This window comes from Pteropus medius, unplaced genomic scaffold, assembly GCF_902729225.1.
Source record: "Pteropus medius unplaced genomic scaffold, Ma_sr-lr_union100, whole genome shotgun sequence".
In the NCBI taxonomy this organism is placed as follows: domain Eukaryota; kingdom Metazoa; phylum Chordata; class Mammalia; order Chiroptera; family Pteropodidae; genus Pteropus; species Pteropus medius.
The window spans coordinates 1,648,757-1,667,855 of NW_024340696.1; the positions used below are offsets into that span (position 1 = coordinate 1,648,757).

Below are 19,099 nucleotides of genomic sequence, written 5' to 3' on the forward strand. Positions count from 1 at the left end.
GTGGGCTTCGTTTTCCATAGGGGAGGGCAGTGTCCCAGGAGACCTTCTCCCGGAGCCTATGGGGGCAGCTAGCCCTGCTTATCTGAATTTGTAAGCATTCTTCTCTGTGACTTGCAGGCTTGTCTGATTTCCCCAGTATAATGAAAGCTCTGATGAATATAGGACAGAGATTTGGGGTCGGGCCTGCATTAAATGCCAGCCCTTCTCCCTCCTAGCTGGGCAAGATTGGCATGTAGACATGCAGTACATTGTTGCTGACCCACATTTTTAACTACGTTTTGGTCTTTAGTCAAAAACAGGTTTGCTTTGATGATCTAACAATATTCTATTTTGTTTACTGCTCCTTTCTAAGGGAGACATTTTTGTCACAGTCATTACCCCAAATCTTGACCATATCGGAGTTTTGGGGGCTGAGGGTAGGATCAGTGACAAGACCAAGCTGTCCTCTCCTTTTACAATGGGCATAGGGAAGGGGCCATCTACTTTAGAAAAGCAGCTTCCTAGAAAGCCAGCCTTTTAGAGTCATCTCCCAGTCATCTCTATGGCTGCCTGTGGAGCAATGACTCATGGTCAGAATCCATCCCGAAGCCCTACTAAGATGCTCATCCAGCAGCAGAAAGACTGAGTTGGACCAGAGAAGATGGACACAAATGTGCATATTGTATTTAGAGTTCCCAGGTGTAGGTGGTAACTGTCAAGTAACCAGACTACTAGGAAGTGCTGCCTTGGTCTCTTGCCCCCGAATAGTCCAGCGACCCTGTTCATCAAAACAAACACTCTCAAACAGGCCTGACCATCCAACCATCTGTCTATCACCTGGATGCCAACCCTTCCACCCAAAGACACAAGAGTTCAGGTGGTGTATACTTTGAGAACCCATCCGTTTCTAATGGGTTTCATGGCAGAGTGGCCTTTCCCGGTGTGCTGCGGGTCTTGACAGACTGCATTGACCAGAGCCCCTGGCTGTGTCTTTAGCGGCTCTCTAGAATAAAGGACGCCGTCGCTGTAGGTCTCTGGGGGCCTGTCGTGTTGCTGGTCTGCAAAGCCCCTTTGCTATTCTCTCACAGTCTGTTCTTACCGAGTCCTCACTGTCCAGGCATCGTTCTGAGCCCTTTATTTGCATCGACACATTTAATTCTCTTAGAACTGTTATCTCCATGGGATGGATAAGGAAACGGAGGTTTATCCGGAGAGAACGAATCTCACTTATGGTCCCACAGCTAGCAAGAGGCAGCGTCAGTTTTCCAGGCTAGCAAGAGGCAGCATCAATTTTCCAGTCTATGGGAAATGGAGCCTGTACCCAGCCACTGCGCCATACTGCCTCCCAGTGGGTTTGGGAAGAAACAGGACTTGGCCTCTACCAGATGTATGGACCTCGTCTGGGGACAACTTCTCTGTGGCTCAGACAATCCATCTTTTGAAAAAAAAAAAATTAAACTCTACGAAATAATATAAAAAATGTATTTTTAAAATCCGCTCCCCAGCCATCTTGGGTGAGTAGAATTAGCTGAAAGTGATGCCTTCCCCTGCATACTTTAGGGAGGCAGTTGAACTTGAAGCAGGCCACGTATTTGGAAATCATTTTTGTCCTGAAAAAGCAGTAAAGCCCAAAGGACTGAGTCCTGTTAAAGCCATCAGTCAAGGTTCTCCGGTAGTGGCCACTTCAAGACCTCTTGTTCACTTTCAGGGCCCGACTGTTGCCGGACACTGACAGCCTTTCTTGGTGTTCTGCATTCAAGACCTATTTCAAACTGTAGTTTAAAACAGACTTTTCTTTTATGGTTCACATAGGGAGCCTTCCGAGGGCTGGCTCTACCAATAAATGCATAATAAATGCATAAAGCAGGGGTATCTGAGACATTTGAGGATTTATTCTTTAAATGCCCCAAGGCTTTTGGCAACATTAGGAACAAACACCTTCATAAATTCCAGCTTAAAAAGTATTGTTAATGCTTCAGTTGTAAAAACGCCAGGTGCTACGATTTCTGGTTTCTGGATGTGTGCTGGCTGGGGATTACTCCAGCGTTCACTTGTCTCTGCCCATTATCCTTTAGTTTTCTATTTACAAGGAAATTTACAGCTGCCGATCTTTAGCCATTGTGGGTTACAGTAATCTTCTCACGGAGGCTGTGACGCAGACAGGAACGGAGAGAGCGGGGCTTTATGCTGACAGAGAAAACTGCAGCTCCGGTGTCCTCCGAGACCACACGCGTTATTCTTGGGGAATCCCGAATCAGAACTGCTGAATTCCAAGTTCATTGTCCATTCATAATGAAAGCTCATATTCCGCGGGTGTCGATGATGTGTGAGGCATCATTCTCAGGGCTGTGCCTGTGCTTTTCTCATCCGTCCCTCATGACCACCCTGCGAGGTCCTCCGTTGCTATTCCATCGTACGGATGGGCAAAATTGAGGCTTATAGAAATTAAATAACTTATCTAGGGTTGCCCAGCCGGTAAGTCATGGAGTCTGAATTTGGATCCAGGTCTTTTTGACCACTAGAGCCCAAACTCTCAATCCTTACACTATGCTTTGCCACCCCTTCTCCCCCAGCTAATTGCCCATGAACTGATATAGCACCTTCTTTACCAAGCCTTTGTGGGGCAAGATCCTAAAATTGTTAGATTGATTCATGTTTTATGTCAATGGATTCTCCTGGAGGGGCGAATAGGAGAAAGAGTAGTTAAAGGGGGGAGGTGATGTCATTCTGGGCATGTTCTAACCTTTAGAGCAGAGTTTCTCAACATCAGCGCTATTGACGTTTGGGGTGAATAATTCTGTTTTGTAAGGAATGTCCCATGCATCGAAGGATGCTTAGCAGCATCCCTGCTCTTAACCCACTAGACGCCAGTATCATCCCCTGGCATCCCAGTTGTGAGAATCAAAAATGTCTCCAGACATTGCCAAATGTCCCATGGTTAAGAATCACCATTCTAGAGGGTAATTATTATGTTCTCCCCCAACTCATCAGTACAAAGATGGGGTTTTTGTGTTATTTGCATGAGACAGAGCCTTGCCTTGGCACTATTTTTGAGCCTCTCCTCTGAGTTCCCCAAGATGTAGACCTAATTCCCCTGGTCCTTCCCTTCAAGAAGCTTGAGGTCTAATTGGGGAAATGGGTAGAGATGAGTGAAAAAACAATAACCAGTGGGAATGGCATATAATAAGTAACAGCTCAGGATCTCTCTGGAGAGGGGGCCCTGTGGGTTTCCAGGAAGAGGGGGCCTGGAGCTGGGCCTGTCTGCAATCATTTGTCTTCTTCTTTCCAGGACCAGGCATTGCGTTTGTGGTTTACCCGGAAGCCTTAACCAGGCTGCCCCTCTCTCCATTCTGGGCCATCATCTTTTTCCTGATGCTTCTCACTCTTGGACTTGACACCATGGTGAGCCCCTTCCCCTTCCATTCGTGCCCCAGGCTCCTTCCAAAGACCCCATTCTCCTGGGTCCTGCATCCAGCCTGCAGCAGGGGATGAGCTTAGCAGTATCTGAACATTTTCCTCTGCTATGTAGGGATGGTGAGGTACCTCTCCAGGGCTTAGGATAAACTTGTATTTGTGGGTGACTGGTGTGATGGTGCCAAGGAGCCATCCTCTCTCCTTTTATTTCTCCCTTCGTTCTCTGTGTAAATTTTAGCCTGTGTACTTCCTGCTTTGGTGTCATTTTGACAAAGCAAATTCTGTGGGGCTGGAAAAGGGAAAATAATATGAAGTCAATTTTAGGGAAATTGCTATGGGCTGAGACTGCTACAAATCATGCTGACAGGTGCTCAGAGTTTAGTAGTTGGGTGCAAAGAGGGGTATTCCTCAAGTAGAAGGGCAAATGCAGATATACTGAAGGAGGAGACGAATTTACATCTCATGAATACAAAGCGAAGCTTCAAATATCCTGATGGGTGAGTATGAGTGAGGTGTCTGAGGGCTGGAGACATGGTTTCTAAAGCTTATATCCGGCTTGGAGTCCCCGAGCTGGCCTTGTGGGCCGGACCCCCAACAGGGCCGTTTAGACCCAACGAGGCCTTTTAGGCTGTCCTAAAAACCAAACCTAACAGAGACACCACTCCCCTGGGGGAGGCATGGAGGCTTTGGGGCCCTTCTGGGTCGGGCGGTCTATCGCAGGCTCCCCTTTCCTGGCATCATTCCAGTTTGCCACCATCGAGACCATAGTGACCTCCATTTCGGACGAGTTCCCCAAGTACCTGCGAACACACAAGCCGGTCTTTACTCTGGGCTGCTGCATTTGTTTCTTCATCATGGGCTTTCCAATGATCACTCAAGTAAGTTGGGATGAGGGTGGGTGGGGGGCCCTGATGCCTCTCTGTCCTTAGCTCCCACACCTCATAATACTAGCCAAATCACTGCCGTTTTGCAGAGATGGCACCAGTTCATTAGGGAATCTGACCACAGAGAGAAATAGGTCGCCTTGGCTGTTAGCACTACTTGTAGCATCTTTGTAATTGAGATGTAGCCCTTTTGAGCCAACAAGGCAGGTGTGTCCTACTTTAAGAAATATGAAAATCCAAATTTACCGACCAGAGAAATTTCCAGTTGATTATTCATTATAAACAAGACTCTACAGCCACTGAGTTCCTTCTAGTCCTGAGTGTGTTGGTGAACTGAGTGTTCGCTCACTCAGTATATGTACTGCTTTTGCTCTCTCTGTGACCTTGAGCAAGTCACCACTTTGGGCCTTAGTGTTTTCATCTGTAAAATGATGGATTGGAATGAGATGGTCTCTCAGCTTCACCTATTGTAGAGGGACTTAAAGAGTGAGATAAAGATGCAGGGAAATGAATGAGTACTGCCCAAAGACATCTAAAGGTTATATGAAGGTCAATCAAATGCAGACATGTGGGTAGAAATGATCAACTGTTTCTCAAAGCAAAAATGAAGCAATCCGGCTGCTTTCCCATATACATCTGCAGATGTTGACCTTTGCCTTTTAAGAGTAAGGTGTTAGATCATTTTCTCTGCTTCATCTATTGATTGGCTCAGAGTCTCTTGAGGGACGGCTCTGCTAACATGACGAGGCCCCCGGCTGACTTAATGGATCATTTTTAGGGAGGGGAGAGCCTTTGACTCCTGTGTACCCAACTCTCCTTTCCTGTTGGAAGTGAGAGAGAGACTAGATCCAGGCCCCCTGATGATGGTTGCTTCGCTTTCCTTCCAGGGTGGAATTTACATGTTTCAGCTTGTGGACACATATGCTGCCTCCTATGCCCTCGTCATCATTGCCATTTTTGAGCTTGTGGGGATCTCCTATGTGTATGGTAAGGGAACTACCGTGCTTGCTTCTCAGGTAAAACTTTGTGTCAGTAAGTGGGTTTTCCAGATTTAATAAGACAACGAACAGGCTTAATTGCTATTACTTAGGAAATGTAAGAGAGCTGCACCTTTATTTCCAAGCTTGCCTCAGGACCACTGTGACCCAGATTTAACAGAGAAAAGGCTTTGACTTCTATTCCTTTGGTTCTCTCCCCTCACATATGCCTAGAGGGTCTATAGTGTCCAGAGGCCACTCATTGAAGGTATTGGTAATAGTGAAGGAAATATACAAGCAAACATTCAAAGATGGTCAGGTCTGCTGCTCAGTGCATGCACTTCTTGCTTGTGGACACAAGGAAAGAACTTGGAACCTCCATAATCATGGATTGACCTCTCCAGAAAGGCCCTAAGAGCTCATTTGGCTCAGTCCCCTAGTAAACCATCAAAGACTCAAAAAGAGGAATGCCACCCCTAAGGTCACACAGAGAGTTAGAGGCACAGGTCCTGACTTCTGGTGCAGAGCCCTTTCCTCTGTGTAGAAAATTTGTGGTTGGGCCCCCATCAGGATTACCTTAAAGTGGAGCAGGAAGCTCACCTCAAGCTGAGAACTTTTAGAGTGAGTTGAGAAAAGCTGCTTTTGGTGAATCCTGGACACTGTTCCCAGCACAGGCCACGAGGCTTGGCTGTCCTCCGTGATGGCTGTCGTCAGCGAGTCCTGGAGGTTCACGGTCATGAAGGGCTGGCACATGTTCTGGGTCTGGGCTTGCCATGGAGTAGCAGTAAATGTCAGGAACTGAGGGCCACTAAAGGTCTCAGGATCCATTTATTTTGTCGGTAGTGGCTACGGTGGACTCTTTGGGGGGTAAACCTCAAAATTGAAGTATAATATCTATACAAGAAAGAGCACATATCTTGAATATACATCTCTATGAATTTTTACCCTTATGTAACTAGCACCCAGATCAAGGTATGGAACATAGTCAGGGCCATTTTTAAGGGGTTGAGATGAACCATTGTGTTACCTGAAGGAATACCACAGTCTCTGCTTTCTACCCCAGCAAGAGATTATCTTCTCATATATCTTTCCTCCCCACTTTCACGTAGCAGAGAGCAGGCGTTGAGGAAACAGGGCCAGGAAGGATAAGTCTGGCCTGAGGTAGGCTGGGGGCACTGGTCAGGTGAAGGGAACTGGCACAGCAGGTGCACAGGGAGGTAGGTGATGGCTAGAGGTAAGAGATGTCAAGTGAAGGCTGGATGAGGAGCTGCCAGAGACTGCTTCCCCGCCTCTCAGGGGGCTGAGGGCAGAGGATCCAGAAATTCAAGGGGGCTGGGAGAGCCTTCGAACTGGGGGGGGCAGGGTGCAAGTGGCCAAAGTCTCAGAGAAGAAGGCCTGAGGTGGTACAGGGGTTATTCTTTATGGGAGGGAGCAGAGGGGAAGTGGGGGTGCCTCTGCCCCTCTTGACCTGCAGGGTGCCCACTTTCCACATAAATGGCCCATAGGACGAAGGAATGAGGAGAATTAAGCTGAGGCTGCTGTTCCACTGGTCAGATCTGCCGACACTGAAGAAGGAGCTCAAACTTAGGGACCATTTAGGTCCCTTCATTTTAGCTATCTCACAGTTCTGAGGAAGCCACATTTCTGAACTTGGGATACAATGCAAGAAACTGCTGAACTCTAAAACTGTTCCTCAAGAGCTTTTTCTGTCAAGGAGTGGTTTAAAAACCTTCCTAAACCAGGTCTGCGTGGGGCAGTGGTTACATGGGGCATGAAAATCACTATCTTCTCTAGGTGTTGCTCTAGTTAACTCCATCACTGACCAGGGAAATGGCAGTCCTTTGAGTGCTGACAGGGTGGACTATGGCCATTCGGAATTTATACTGGGCTTTGCCTGCGGTTATCATCATACACAGAGCAAAGAGAAATTGACTCAAAGAAGAGTGACCTTGGGACGGTGGGGGACAAAACAAAAACAGTGTACAGTGTTTCTCACTGTAAATCCCAAGGCTTTCATAATACACTGTGCTTATTGACTGCAATCTTAATTGTTTTTGTCCAAGTTGTTGCTAAGCTCATAAGGTGACCTCTGAAAACAGCCATGCAGGTACATAAGCCAGGCTGTGGCAGTGCTGAGACACCAGGCAGACACTGAGTGTCTTAGCTGTCACTGTGGGATGACATTTTTGAACCTCACTATAGAGAGTATTTAATATCTATTTTGATGCCCAATTTTTCTTACTATTCCTGTGGTGAGTCATTTGTCTGATAGTTTCCTGCATAATGGGGGTCATGTTGACACCAGTCTGGGGCCTTCTCTAGCCAACAGCACTTGAGCGAGGGGCTCTAGGGCTGCCCCCCATCCCCCGCCCACTGCCACTGCACCTCATGCTCAGTCCCCACTTATCTATTTGCAGGCTTGCAAAGATTCTGTGAAGATATAGAGATGATGATTGGATTCCAGCCAAACATTTTCTGGAAAGTCTGCTGGGCGTTTGTAACCCCGACCATTTTAACTGTAAGGATCGCATGCTTCATCGTGCAGATGGCACCTTGCATGTTATGTGGTGCTTTATGTTTGAACAAAGCGTGTGCCTACATATGAGCCTGGGAAGCTGGTAGGGTGGGTATTATTATTATTGCCTTCCGGGTGTGGAAACTGAGGTTCAGAGAGGTGAAGTGACTTGCCTGAGGGTGCTTAGCCATTTGGGTGCAGAGCTAGGCCTCACGTACAGTTCGGAGCACCCTCCTGGAACATTTCCATTCCATCAATCTGCCTCAAGTACTGAGAGCAGATAACAATCACATTTCCCACCGCCAACCATGGGCCGGGCTCCATTCAAAGTGCTTTAAGTATATCACCATATCTCTCTCCGACAGCAGCTCTGTGGGGTTGACATTATAATCATCTCCCTTTTACAGACAGGGAAACTGACACCTAGAGGTTATGTGACTTGCCTAGCAGTATACACCTAACACACAGCGTACACCTAATACACAGCATGGGTTCAAATGCAAGCGATCTGGCTCCAGAACTCTTGTTCCTAACCACTACTCGGCACAGCCACTCTGTAACTAATATGGCATAAACTAGATTTTTATTGCTCATTTTTATTGCCTCTGAGAACTATTTTGTCATCCCCAAGTGTGGTGATGACATTTTGAGAGTATCTGACATTCATCTTCTTAAAGATCAGAGCCCTTCGTGTGTCAGTAAATCTGCATAGGGACTTACATGCGCACCTTGTCACCTCCTTTATTGTGCCATAGGCTGCAGGCTTTGCTTCAATCCACTCTCCAAGCACAATTATTGATGGAGACCTTGTCTTTCCCCCTCCTCCTCCTTGGCCTGCGGGGTGTGTCATCTGTGCAAGGCTGCAGAAAGCCAGGCGTAGTTCTGACTGAACCCAGCAGGTGGCAGTAGAAACCAGATTAAGACCTTTATTCTACTACACAGTACCAGTTTCTCTAAAGGAAGTCAGGATGGAAATAAAATTGTACAGAAAAAATATTTTTTCCTTTTTTCCCCCACTACCACAGAGTGAGTTTTAATCAAAACACCTCGACTTCTTTCTGGAAAGACAGAAGTTTAGACAGAAAAACCGTTCAGCACTTATCTCCCTCTGCATGACACGAATACCGTACTGACGCTCACATCTGTATTCACATTGTAGAGGCCGTAATTTGTCTGAAAAGTCTCACCAGATTTGGGGCGTGAGCGCTGAAAAGAAGGAAGATAGATTTTCCAGTCCCTTGAATTCAGGACCAGAATGTGTATGAAGAATTTGAATTTATCTAATTGGTGGGAAAAAAAGTGATACTGTCCCGCCTCTGGCGTTCCCCACCTCTGCTGAGCTTTGCCAAGTTACTATTACATATGATTTATTCTTGGGTGGAATCAAAGTTACAATCTGTTCTAGATTCTGCATACGTTTTCTTCTGTCCTAGAAAAGATTAAGCTTCAGAGAATTTGATTACATTCTGTGGAAACATCACTAGAGGCTCTAGTAAGAGGCAGGCACTTTATGAACATTGTCTCTAAAGCTGACCACTCTGCTTGGTGGGTGATTTTAGCCCTGTTTTGCAGTTGCGTGCATTGAGGCTTGGAGAGGCTAAGGTGCTTGCCCAAGGCCACAAAGCCTGCAGGGGACAGAGCTAAGAATTGAATTCAGCGCTGTCTAGGCCTCTAGCCCACACTCATTAATCTCTAAAAACTCAATGCTTTTATCTCCAACTGGAGTTTATCCAGTTTGTGATTAAAATAATCTAATGTTCTTTAAGAGTAGAATGTTGAAGAATAAGAATTCTAGGCGCTTTTCTGAGAAAGTTCCATCAACTATACCGTGCTTTACTTGATATCTATTATAAAGCTGACATCAGAGACTTGTGGAGAGGTCCAGAAAATATCCTAAATGAGATTCCCCTCTGTGTTTGGGCGCTAGGGACAAGCCGAAGTGGTCAATTCCGGCATCATCTTCAACTAACGAGTCTCACTCCAGAGCCTCTTTGGGCTGCCATCAGCAAAAGGTCAGGGTGGGCCGACTCAGTGGCTAGATTATCGTCTCTTATGGCCAGGCTCATCTGAGGATGGGGTTTCATCAAAGCTGACTTGGCAGAGGGGAATCTATGGCAAGAGCAAGCTTGCACAGATAAGTTCGACATGATATTTGTGCAACTGGAAATGAGTATCAAAGGACCAAGCCTAACACTTATTTTTTGCCATTTGCCCTTCTGTAAAATGGATATTTGTAGTGTGCTGGAATGAGGTAAGATTATGAGTTTAAATTACTTTGAAACCCCTGAAATAAAAATGATTATTTTTATATGTGCCTTCGTGGATTTATAGAGCTATAAATATTCTCCATGCAATTATTGTATACATAGTTGGATCGCGTTAGTGAATTATGCTCACACATAAGCAGATGTATTGCTATTTATATAGTAAATGAAATGGAGCAACTTACCATAAATACATTAGGCCATACTTCCAATAGACTGGTTACTAAAGCTTATAACTCTAGAGGCAAGTGTTTACAAAGGGGCCCAGACTGAGGCATCTTTTCCATGAGAGCAGTTTTTTCAACAATTGTCTTCAGGCTTGTGTTGCTTTGAATCAATATATTGAATTATTATTGCATTGAAATACTCACTCGGCCCAGCAGCCTGGTCTTTGCAGCAGTAATATAGATGACTTACATTTGTATAGCGCTTCACACTTTCCCAAAACACTTCTATGTATTATCTTTCCTGACATAATTCACTCCAATCATTTTTGGGCAGTTGCTTTACTGCTTAAGATGGAATAAGAAAGGTGGGGAGGAAGGAAGGACTTATGTCATTATCATTAGGCACATTATTCTAGGCCGATGCTGCCATAGGCAGGATGAATCCAGGGAAGAGCACAGTTTTTGTGGGGCCATGCCCCCCAAAGGCATGGCAGGAGCAGTTAGAAGCCCTGCTCTGTCTTTTTTGGTGCCTCTTTTTTTCAGCACATGTCCTTCCTTATTTCTTTTCAATTGCACTAACCAAGTCTGCAGAGAGTTCCCACTGCTGTTTGCAGCCAGGATGCAATGATAGGAGATAATGGGCAGAGAATAAATCATGACCTCTCTTATAGCTGAGGGGGAACTCTTGAGTAAATACCGGACTGTCATTCCTAGAACATTCCTATGTTGTACATTCCTATGTGAAATACATTCATTTTATAGCACAGAATCTGAGACATAAGGGTGACCTTCTTCATTAGTGGTAGAGCCCAGGTTGGCGTGTTGGTCTCCAGGCTCTCGGCTCATCATTTGGTGATGAGGCAGTTAAGAGGGGACTGGGCATTTATTCTCTTTGTCCCACAGCTTATTGCTGGGCCAGTCTTCCAGTTCGGTCACTGCTTAGGGACCCCTCTGGGTCTCAGCCAGCTTTAGAGGGAGCTCCTGGATGCAGGCCATTCCCCATTCGAGGAGGAGTGGATTCATTTTTTAAAAACTAAAATACATAATCTTAATGAATTTCTTTCCTGTAACAAAAGCCGATTATTCATTATAGAAACTACAGACGACCCCTTAAAAACATCCACCATCCCCCCTCCCCCCTCCATCCATCCATCACCTTGGTGTAGGTCCTCTAAATGTGTCTTCTCAGCCTGTCTGTGTGTACATACACGCATAAGCATTGCTCATTTCCTATGGGGTGGCAAATGCAGGGGCAGCAGCTAAGTGTGTGTGTTGCCTTCACCTCTTTGAAATTCAATTTCTTCATTTGGAAAATGGATAAATAATACTTCTCTTTGAAGGTCGTTATAGGTGTAAAATGGGATGATAGGTATGAAAGCATCAGACTCATAGCAGGGGTTCTATACATGGCTGCTAAATGAAGGAATACTTTACATCACCACCCTAACACGTGTGTTCCTCTTTTTCCCTAGTTTATTCTTTGCTTCAGCTTTTACCAGTGGGAGCCCATGACCTATGGCTCTTATCGCTACCCTAACTGGTCCATGGTGCTTGGATGGCTAATGCTCGCCTGTTCTGTTATCTGGATCCCAATTATGTTTGTGATAAAAATGCATCTGGCTCCTGGCAGATTTATTGAGGTAATTCTGTTAGCCCCTTTCCCCTGTCATCCCCTCCCAATGGAGAAGCTCTGAGAGCTCTGTGCATTAAAAAACAAAAGATTCTGTAAACTTATTACAGAGGGAGTGTTGGTGATTAAGTGATTACAGTTGCCTCTGTTTCTATTAAACCCATTTTTATTATGTATCATTTCTCTAATGGAGGCACTCAGCCAATCCGCAGGCTGAATTGTTATTATGTTATTCCTCAGTGCGGTGACAGCTCTAGGAAATAAATGATCAGAGTGTCTCCTTTCCTGGAGTTTTCTCCTCCTCTCCCCTCACCTGCAGCTTAAATCCCAGTGTTTGGTTTTTAACCACACATCCGATTCCCCCTTTCCTGATGTTTCTCTATTTTCAAGTCTCCTCCCTCCAAACATCTATTACTGTTACATTAAAAATCATTACCCCTACCTGTGTGCCTGTGTTAGGGATGGTTGAGGGGGGTCTAAGCTGATTAAAATGTCACCGTTCTATAGAATGTGATGACTGGTATGAGGTGAGCCCTATTTTTCTTTGTCAGTTAATCCCTTGCTGGACCCATTTCTCATTTATAATGAAAAAAAAAAAAATCCCCATGCTCACTTAAGAGTGGATAGGAAGGGGATTGCCACTTTGTTGAGCCACCAGTAAAGTGTGGTCAGTCTTCTGTTATTTATGACAAGTCACTTGCTCAGACATGCTAGGGATAGCTCAGTACTGCCTCTGTCTTGAAGATCCAGACTTGGCGTTTTGGACCTGGCCAGCACTACTCATGGTTTGGCCCGGGGACCAGCAGCATCGGCACCACAAGGGAGCTCGCTGGGAATACGAATGATCAGATTCCATTTCAGCTCCACTGAACCAGTCTTGGGGAAGTGGGGCCCTGGTGTCCATAGTTTAGCAAGCTACCCAGGTGATTCTAATGCACAGTCACGTTTGGGAGGCATTGGATTAGACCAAGGTGCAGAAACACCTGCCGATAGACGGTCGTGAAGAACAGCTGGAGGGGCTTTGCTCTTTCTCAGCCCAACTGAGAAAAAAAAGAGGTCTCTGGAGCATCCTGTGGAAGCTCAGGAGGGGAGATGCGGGATGGGGAAAGTGTGTGAGTAACTGTGACACAGATGCCCACGTGCCGGGGAGGTAGCCTTTGTCCTCACCAGATTAAAGATGGAGACAGCTGGCAGAGGAAGACGTAGCAGTCTTCTTACCGAAGCAGTAAGCGGGGTTTCATCCTCAGGAGGTTCAGTCCGTTGCCCGCTTGAGGTCAGTTACTGTGGCCTCCTTGACCTTCAGGAATGGCTTGTGCTGCAGGTGAACCTCTCTACCAGCCGACCCAGAAATCCTTTTCCCTCTGAGCAGAAGCTGGTTTAGCCTCTGCTATTTTTGTGTTAGAATGGAATTCTCTAAACTGATGAGTTGGCTATATAAATTTATTAGGGTTGATTTGGGACACAAAGGTTGCAAATGGATGATTAAGGGGAGATTAAACTAACAGCTATAAGAAGCAGCTTCCCTTTAATAGGTAATAAACATATAATTGTTCCCTCTTATGTAGTCAGAAATATGTTTTCTTTCCTCTTCCTAAAAAATGTTTTGTTCAAAGTGTTTTCCGTGAGTTCAGTTGAAGGATTAGAGACATTCCCATTATTTTAAGTTCGCTTGCAAGAACTCACACTGCTGAACCAAGTCAGAAGCATATATTTTTGTCAACAGATAATTAAAATCTTTGCTCACTCTTGGCAATGTATCTTTGGGGTTGAGATTTTTTTTCCTGACCATTTATATAGTTTTGGGAAATATGCTAAACAAAACCCAATTATTTTGATGTAGCAACCCACTATTGAGACTATAGAACAAAAGTAATTGAGCACACATGTCCTTTTTAAACTGCGTTTGGCAGTGGAAAGAGAAGCTTGCAGATTCTCTTCATTTTGAGGAAAGAAGTGTATAAAATCTGGGTCCTTTACCCTCTATTAATCTTGTACGAGGCAAACCCTGAGAAACTGTAACATTGCTTGCAGGATGATGTAAATAATTTCAAATGAACCAAACGAAGTCTCGTCTTTGATGCGTCCTGGCCTGGTTAGTTAATAGGGCTGATCTTCCTAACTGCTTTTCCTGGTGGGGGCGGTCCCGCAAATGTGGCTGCTCATGGTTTGGGGATGGGCAGGTGGTGCCTAGGGGAAGAAGATGCATTACTTCTGTGACTCTGTATGTCTTTGGCTTCTTTGCAGAGGCTAAAGTTGGTGTGTTCGCCGCAGCCGGACTGGGGCCCATTCTTAGCTAAGCACCGTGGGGAGCGTTACAAGAACATGATCGACCCCCTGGGAACCTCTTCTCTGGGACTCAAACTGCCGGTGAAAGATTCGGAACTGGGCACCCAGTGCTAGTTGATGGCACGCGGCGGCCGTGGCCCAGACTCGGTCCTGCTTTTCCTCTCTGCTTCCCCCTAATGTTTCCCCCAGCTTTCTTCCCATTCTTCTTCTTTCTCCCCACATCTCGGTTCATGTCCGTGCATGACAGTGGTTGCATAGGATAGTGTCGCATGCTGTATTGAAGGGCTAGACAGACCACTTGAAGCGCTGTTGGCCCGTGTCCATTTCCAGTCGGGTTGGTCCCCTGGGCACCCACTCTGTCCCACAGGAGCAGATCAAGTAGGTGAGCACTTTCCAGTGAAGTCCCAAAGCAGGTATGTGAGATCTGGTCAGCAGAGAGGTATCCACTATGTGTTGTCATTGGTGGTGCCGGTAAGGCAAATACTAAATGGTAGAATTACAGGACTTTTAATTTGGACTTCTCGGTGTTGCAGAGCTGAGCTGAGCGGTACAGTGATTTCATTCAGACGCAGGAAGATCAGGACAGGGCACATTTGGAGGGTCAGCAGTGGTCAGAAAACGTTTTAGAGTAAGACAGGGCCTGTGGATTTGGACACCACATTTCTCTTCTGTTCACAGTTGGAGACGTTTCCTTCATTTGGACCAACAGTCTCAGGTGTGCCGAGGACTTCGCTACCTCACTCTCTGCACACCAAATCTCAGCGAAGAGGCAGTTCTCTTCCCTCAGTCTTTTAATTTTTTTTTTTTTTTGAATAACCACATTTGTGAATTCTTTGGGTCATTTCTTCCACCTCTGCACAAGAAGCCATCATATAATTTGTGCCTAATTTTGTATGTTTATAATAGAGCTCCATTCTAGTTTCTACATGACATTTAGCATTATGGTTCAAGGTCACGAGCCCGTGTTTCTTCTTTTCTATATTTTTTTCTGTGAGCTGTAGATACCTTGTCTTTCAACCTCTGGGAAAATAGGACTTATCCTGGTTCTGTCTACATATTACATACATAAGACACAAACTCTTAAAAAGCAGATAACGTCTCCATTTTACTCTTAATTTTTTCATTCACAGTCAATGCCAATTGTGATAATAGAGAAATCAAAGAGATGGAGAGTTTAATAGAAAGCAAGCCTAAAATGTACTGCATTGGTAGAAAATTTTAGGTCATGGTATTTACAGAAATTTCTGATAAATACAGCTTAGGTAAATAGCAAGTGAGGCAATTAAGAGTATAGCTTTTAAGACTACATTTAGCTAATTCAATTTTAAGAGTTCCCAATTCACAATACTCATAACCGTACTCTAATGAGAGCAAATCATGTCTGCAGAGATTGGCGAAGCTGTAACCTTTATTATCTTGTATCCTGAACATGCATATATGAAATTTTTCAAATGTGATATGTGTTCATATAGTGTATACTGTAGTGGTGTTTTCTGTCCTTGTAAATATCTTATGAACCACTGTAGAGATGATAAGTTTAAAGTAGTATAGTCTGAGTTTTTTTCCTTACAGTAATATCTAAACCTAAAATTGTTTCCTTTAGGGGAGACCATTTCAATCATTTTCTTATTTATCTTCATATTACAGGGTCTCAGGCAAAGTTTTCAGTTCAAATCTTGTATATTGACGTGACATTTTCATCCTGTACAACAGCAATGAAACCCAACAAGACTTTAATGTAACATTTGTTAAAAAATGACTTCATTTGTTAAAAAAAAAAAAAAAAGAATCTCAACTCATTTTACTGAGTTCTCCCTTTTTTAGGGTAGATATCATTGCCATTTGCCAACACTGATATGAACTTCCAGGTTTTAGGAGCAGCCTGTGGAAACTTTTAGAAAAGGAAACAAAGATAGGTTTTGAACTTCAGGTTTTCATCTCTTTTGTCTGCAGTGCGTGTTTGTTCTTCCACTTCCTTGATCTCTTTTTCTATCTCCCAAAGCTAGAACTTACTAGAATCTATCACAGAGACTAAACCCCGAGCTTCCCCTAGACTTAGCTTTAGTAAGCTGAGCTGCAGCCTCCCCTGTCCCAATTTTTCCCATAGTGACCTGTCTGCCGTTAACACTGGTTTCCCCCAGGAAAGCCATATAGATGAGAAGCCCCCATTACTGTAGCAGATTTTGCACAGTGATACCAAAAATTAGCCTCTCCATTTGATATCTGGTGGAGTGGGAGAGGCAGGGAGGAAAAACTTACATTTGGAAATTATCTGCAGCCTTTCCAATTTGAAGGTCCAAGAAAAGAGCTGAAATCAATTAGCATTCTCTCACGGGACCTGCGTGTTTGCGTCAAGGCGAACGGTTTTCAGATTTTCTCTCTGGCTTCTCGGCTAAAACTTGAGTCTGATGCTGGATGCCAATCCAATTTCTGCTAATTATTGCTGTTGTGATTAAAAGAAGGGAGGAAAAAAAACCCCATGGATGCTGCCAGGTTTGTTTTGTACAAACTGAAAGTTAATTGTGAGAATAGGGACCTCCTCACTAGTTAGTGCGTTTTGCATTTGGGAATGGCTGTGTTGGTGTTCATTCCAGTTTGCCCAGTGAAGACCCAGTAGTTGTTCTTGGAGCAGCTGGGCTTTTTTTCTCCTTTTCCCTACAATTTCCAAGTTTTACATAAAGTTTCCTTAAAGGTGAAAGGTTCTGAACTTATCTGAAAACAGTTACCTTATAAATTTAGTTTTGCCTCTTTCTATAGTCACGTTCAACTTTGAGGCTTTCTTTGCGACAGATGTGTTCGGTATCTGAGCTATTTCCAGTCATGGTAAATCTACCCGTTCCTCACCTCCCATACACTTAGCTGGGACGCCGAGAGCTGAGATGCCTATTACCAGATGGATGTTTCCATGCTGTGTTAAAATACACAGTCAATTGGAAGAGAAAAAAATGAATTCATAAAAAGAAAATGAACAGCGTTGTCATAAACCGCCACTTGAGAATTCTCCTTTAAACCGGAAAAAACCGAGATGCTGAGGAAGGACTTTCTTTGGTTCACTGTGCAGAATGGGGGCAGGGGGGTATTTTCCACTTGCGAGACTATTTTCTAACACCAACAAATGCCAGAAACCTATTCTGAGTAAAAAAAAAAAAAAAAAGCCATATGTTAAAAACAGTAACCCTGTAATATCCTTAAAGGAGGAAAAAAATGTATATTTCTCAACTGTTGGTGTGGCTTCTTATGCAAATATTTGTCTTGCATATTAGTAGCTTAATCTCTTTAGGGCTATGTGTCTTGTATAAATGTGTCCAATCTGGTCTTTTTTTTTCTCTTTCCTTTATATTTATTGCATGAAATCTGTGGTCAATGCAAAATCTCGATGACCTCAAAGTCTTTGAAATTTCCAATGTGTTTTTAATATGTGAGAAATATAATCAACTTGTAGTTCGGTGAGCGGCACTTTAAAAGGACATAATGACCTTTAAATGGGTAAGACTTGGGTAGCCTTTGTGCTACTGCTGCGTCAGAGTTGAGTTGTCCTTCGAAAGCCCTTATTCTATTATCTACATGTGCCTCAGTGCTTCCTGACAACCTTCACCTGTCAGCATGGTTTTCCCATGCCTGAAACTAAGATTTTTTTCTTTCCTCTTTGTTCCCTTGGCCATTGGTCATTGTTCTCTTCCCAGAGACTTGCACAATAACTATTGCTTAACGTATGCGTGATGGCAAGATCATAATACCGCTGCTGTCGCACCTAGATTTGGGTTTGTGACACGCTTCTTTAAGGGAGATGACTCGAGTGAGGGCATGCTGTGTGGCAGGTTGTCTTGCAGGGAAAGAAGTTCAAGGTCAATGAATGAGCATTTCTTCTATTTCACACTGGGTATCGTGAAGAAAACTTCCAGGCTGGGAGCAAAGGTTTGGGTGATTTAATCCCGGTACTAATTTCTCCCCAAAGTAGCCCTAGGATTTGTAAAAGTGAAACTTCCTATCTTTCCCAGATTTTACTTCAATTATAGAGAAAGGCCAAGTAATTTTGAATTATGGTCTTTGCTCAGTCACCTCTGAGCAACCTGCAGCCAAAGAGAAAGTGTTTTCAGATTGGGCATTGATCACTTTTGAAAAGCAAGCAGTGGTTTGATTTGCCTGCCATGAATTAAATACATCTTCAGGTAACCATTTGCCTTATAGGTGTATTTTATTGTTAGGATGATACTTAGTAATTGACTAGGAGCTGTTTTGTCTCTCATTTTTTGGTATTTTTTTGCACTTTATTATGGACCTATCATGGAATAGGTTTATTCTTAAATTATATACTTGGCTAATGTCCTAAATATTGGCTTCTTATGTGGTACTGTTGCCTATGAATAAAGATATGTTCCCTAACCAAGTCCTTATATTTTTTCATTAACTGTACATGAAGAAAATATGTCACAAATGATGCATCATATATATATATCTTATAGAGTACATATTATATACTGTGCATTATTCATTTAAGAAGTCATTATTCTTGAGGCCCTACCTCAAATTTTGTATTTATGTGTACAAATGCAATTTATGGTATTATATATTTGCCTATTCTATACTGATATAAATTAGAATTTATCCTCATAATGTATGAGTTCACAAAACCCTAAATAAATGTCAGTGTTTAAAACATGATTACAGTATTGTGTCTATTATAAACCCATTGCCCATATTCTTTCTTTCTTAACAAATGGCCTTCAGGCACCCACAGAATTGATCTATTTATTGGGAGAAACCTGGAACGGAAATGGAAAACTGCCCTCCTGGGTAAATGAGATTTGCGTAGCTACAGAAACAAATATCAATTAAATTGTTATATTCTTAACCATCAGAATACACTATTGTTTGTTGAATTATTAATTACCCCTTATGGGAAGGACAGAGAGGAGGGGAGCGAATCTGAGTGAACCTGAATCGAGGGGCTGGGCAAGCTAAGTCCTTGGGTGTGTTTTAATA

At 43.9% G+C, this 19,099-nt stretch overlaps 1 protein-coding gene across 1 annotated transcript in view; it reads left to right on the plus strand.

The window, feature by feature from the left end:
• Window positions 1–18,778, plus strand: part of SLC6A5 (solute carrier family 6 member 5) — a 42,749-nt gene extending 23,971 nt beyond the window's left edge. The window contains exons 8-13 of the mRNA XM_039865620.1: window positions 3,269–3,381; window positions 4,140–4,271; window positions 5,165–5,264; window positions 7,672–7,772; window positions 11,673–11,840; window positions 14,075–18,778. Of these exons, the coding sequence (XP_039721554.1) occupies window positions 3,269–3,381; window positions 4,140–4,271; window positions 5,165–5,264; window positions 7,672–7,772; window positions 11,673–11,840; window positions 14,075–14,230 (770 nt within the window). The 3' untranslated portion in view covers window positions 14,231–18,778. The remainder of the gene's footprint in view (window positions 1–3,268; window positions 3,382–4,139; window positions 4,272–5,164; window positions 5,265–7,671; window positions 7,773–11,672; window positions 11,841–14,074) is intronic.
• Window positions 18,779–19,099: the final 321 nt, after the last annotated feature.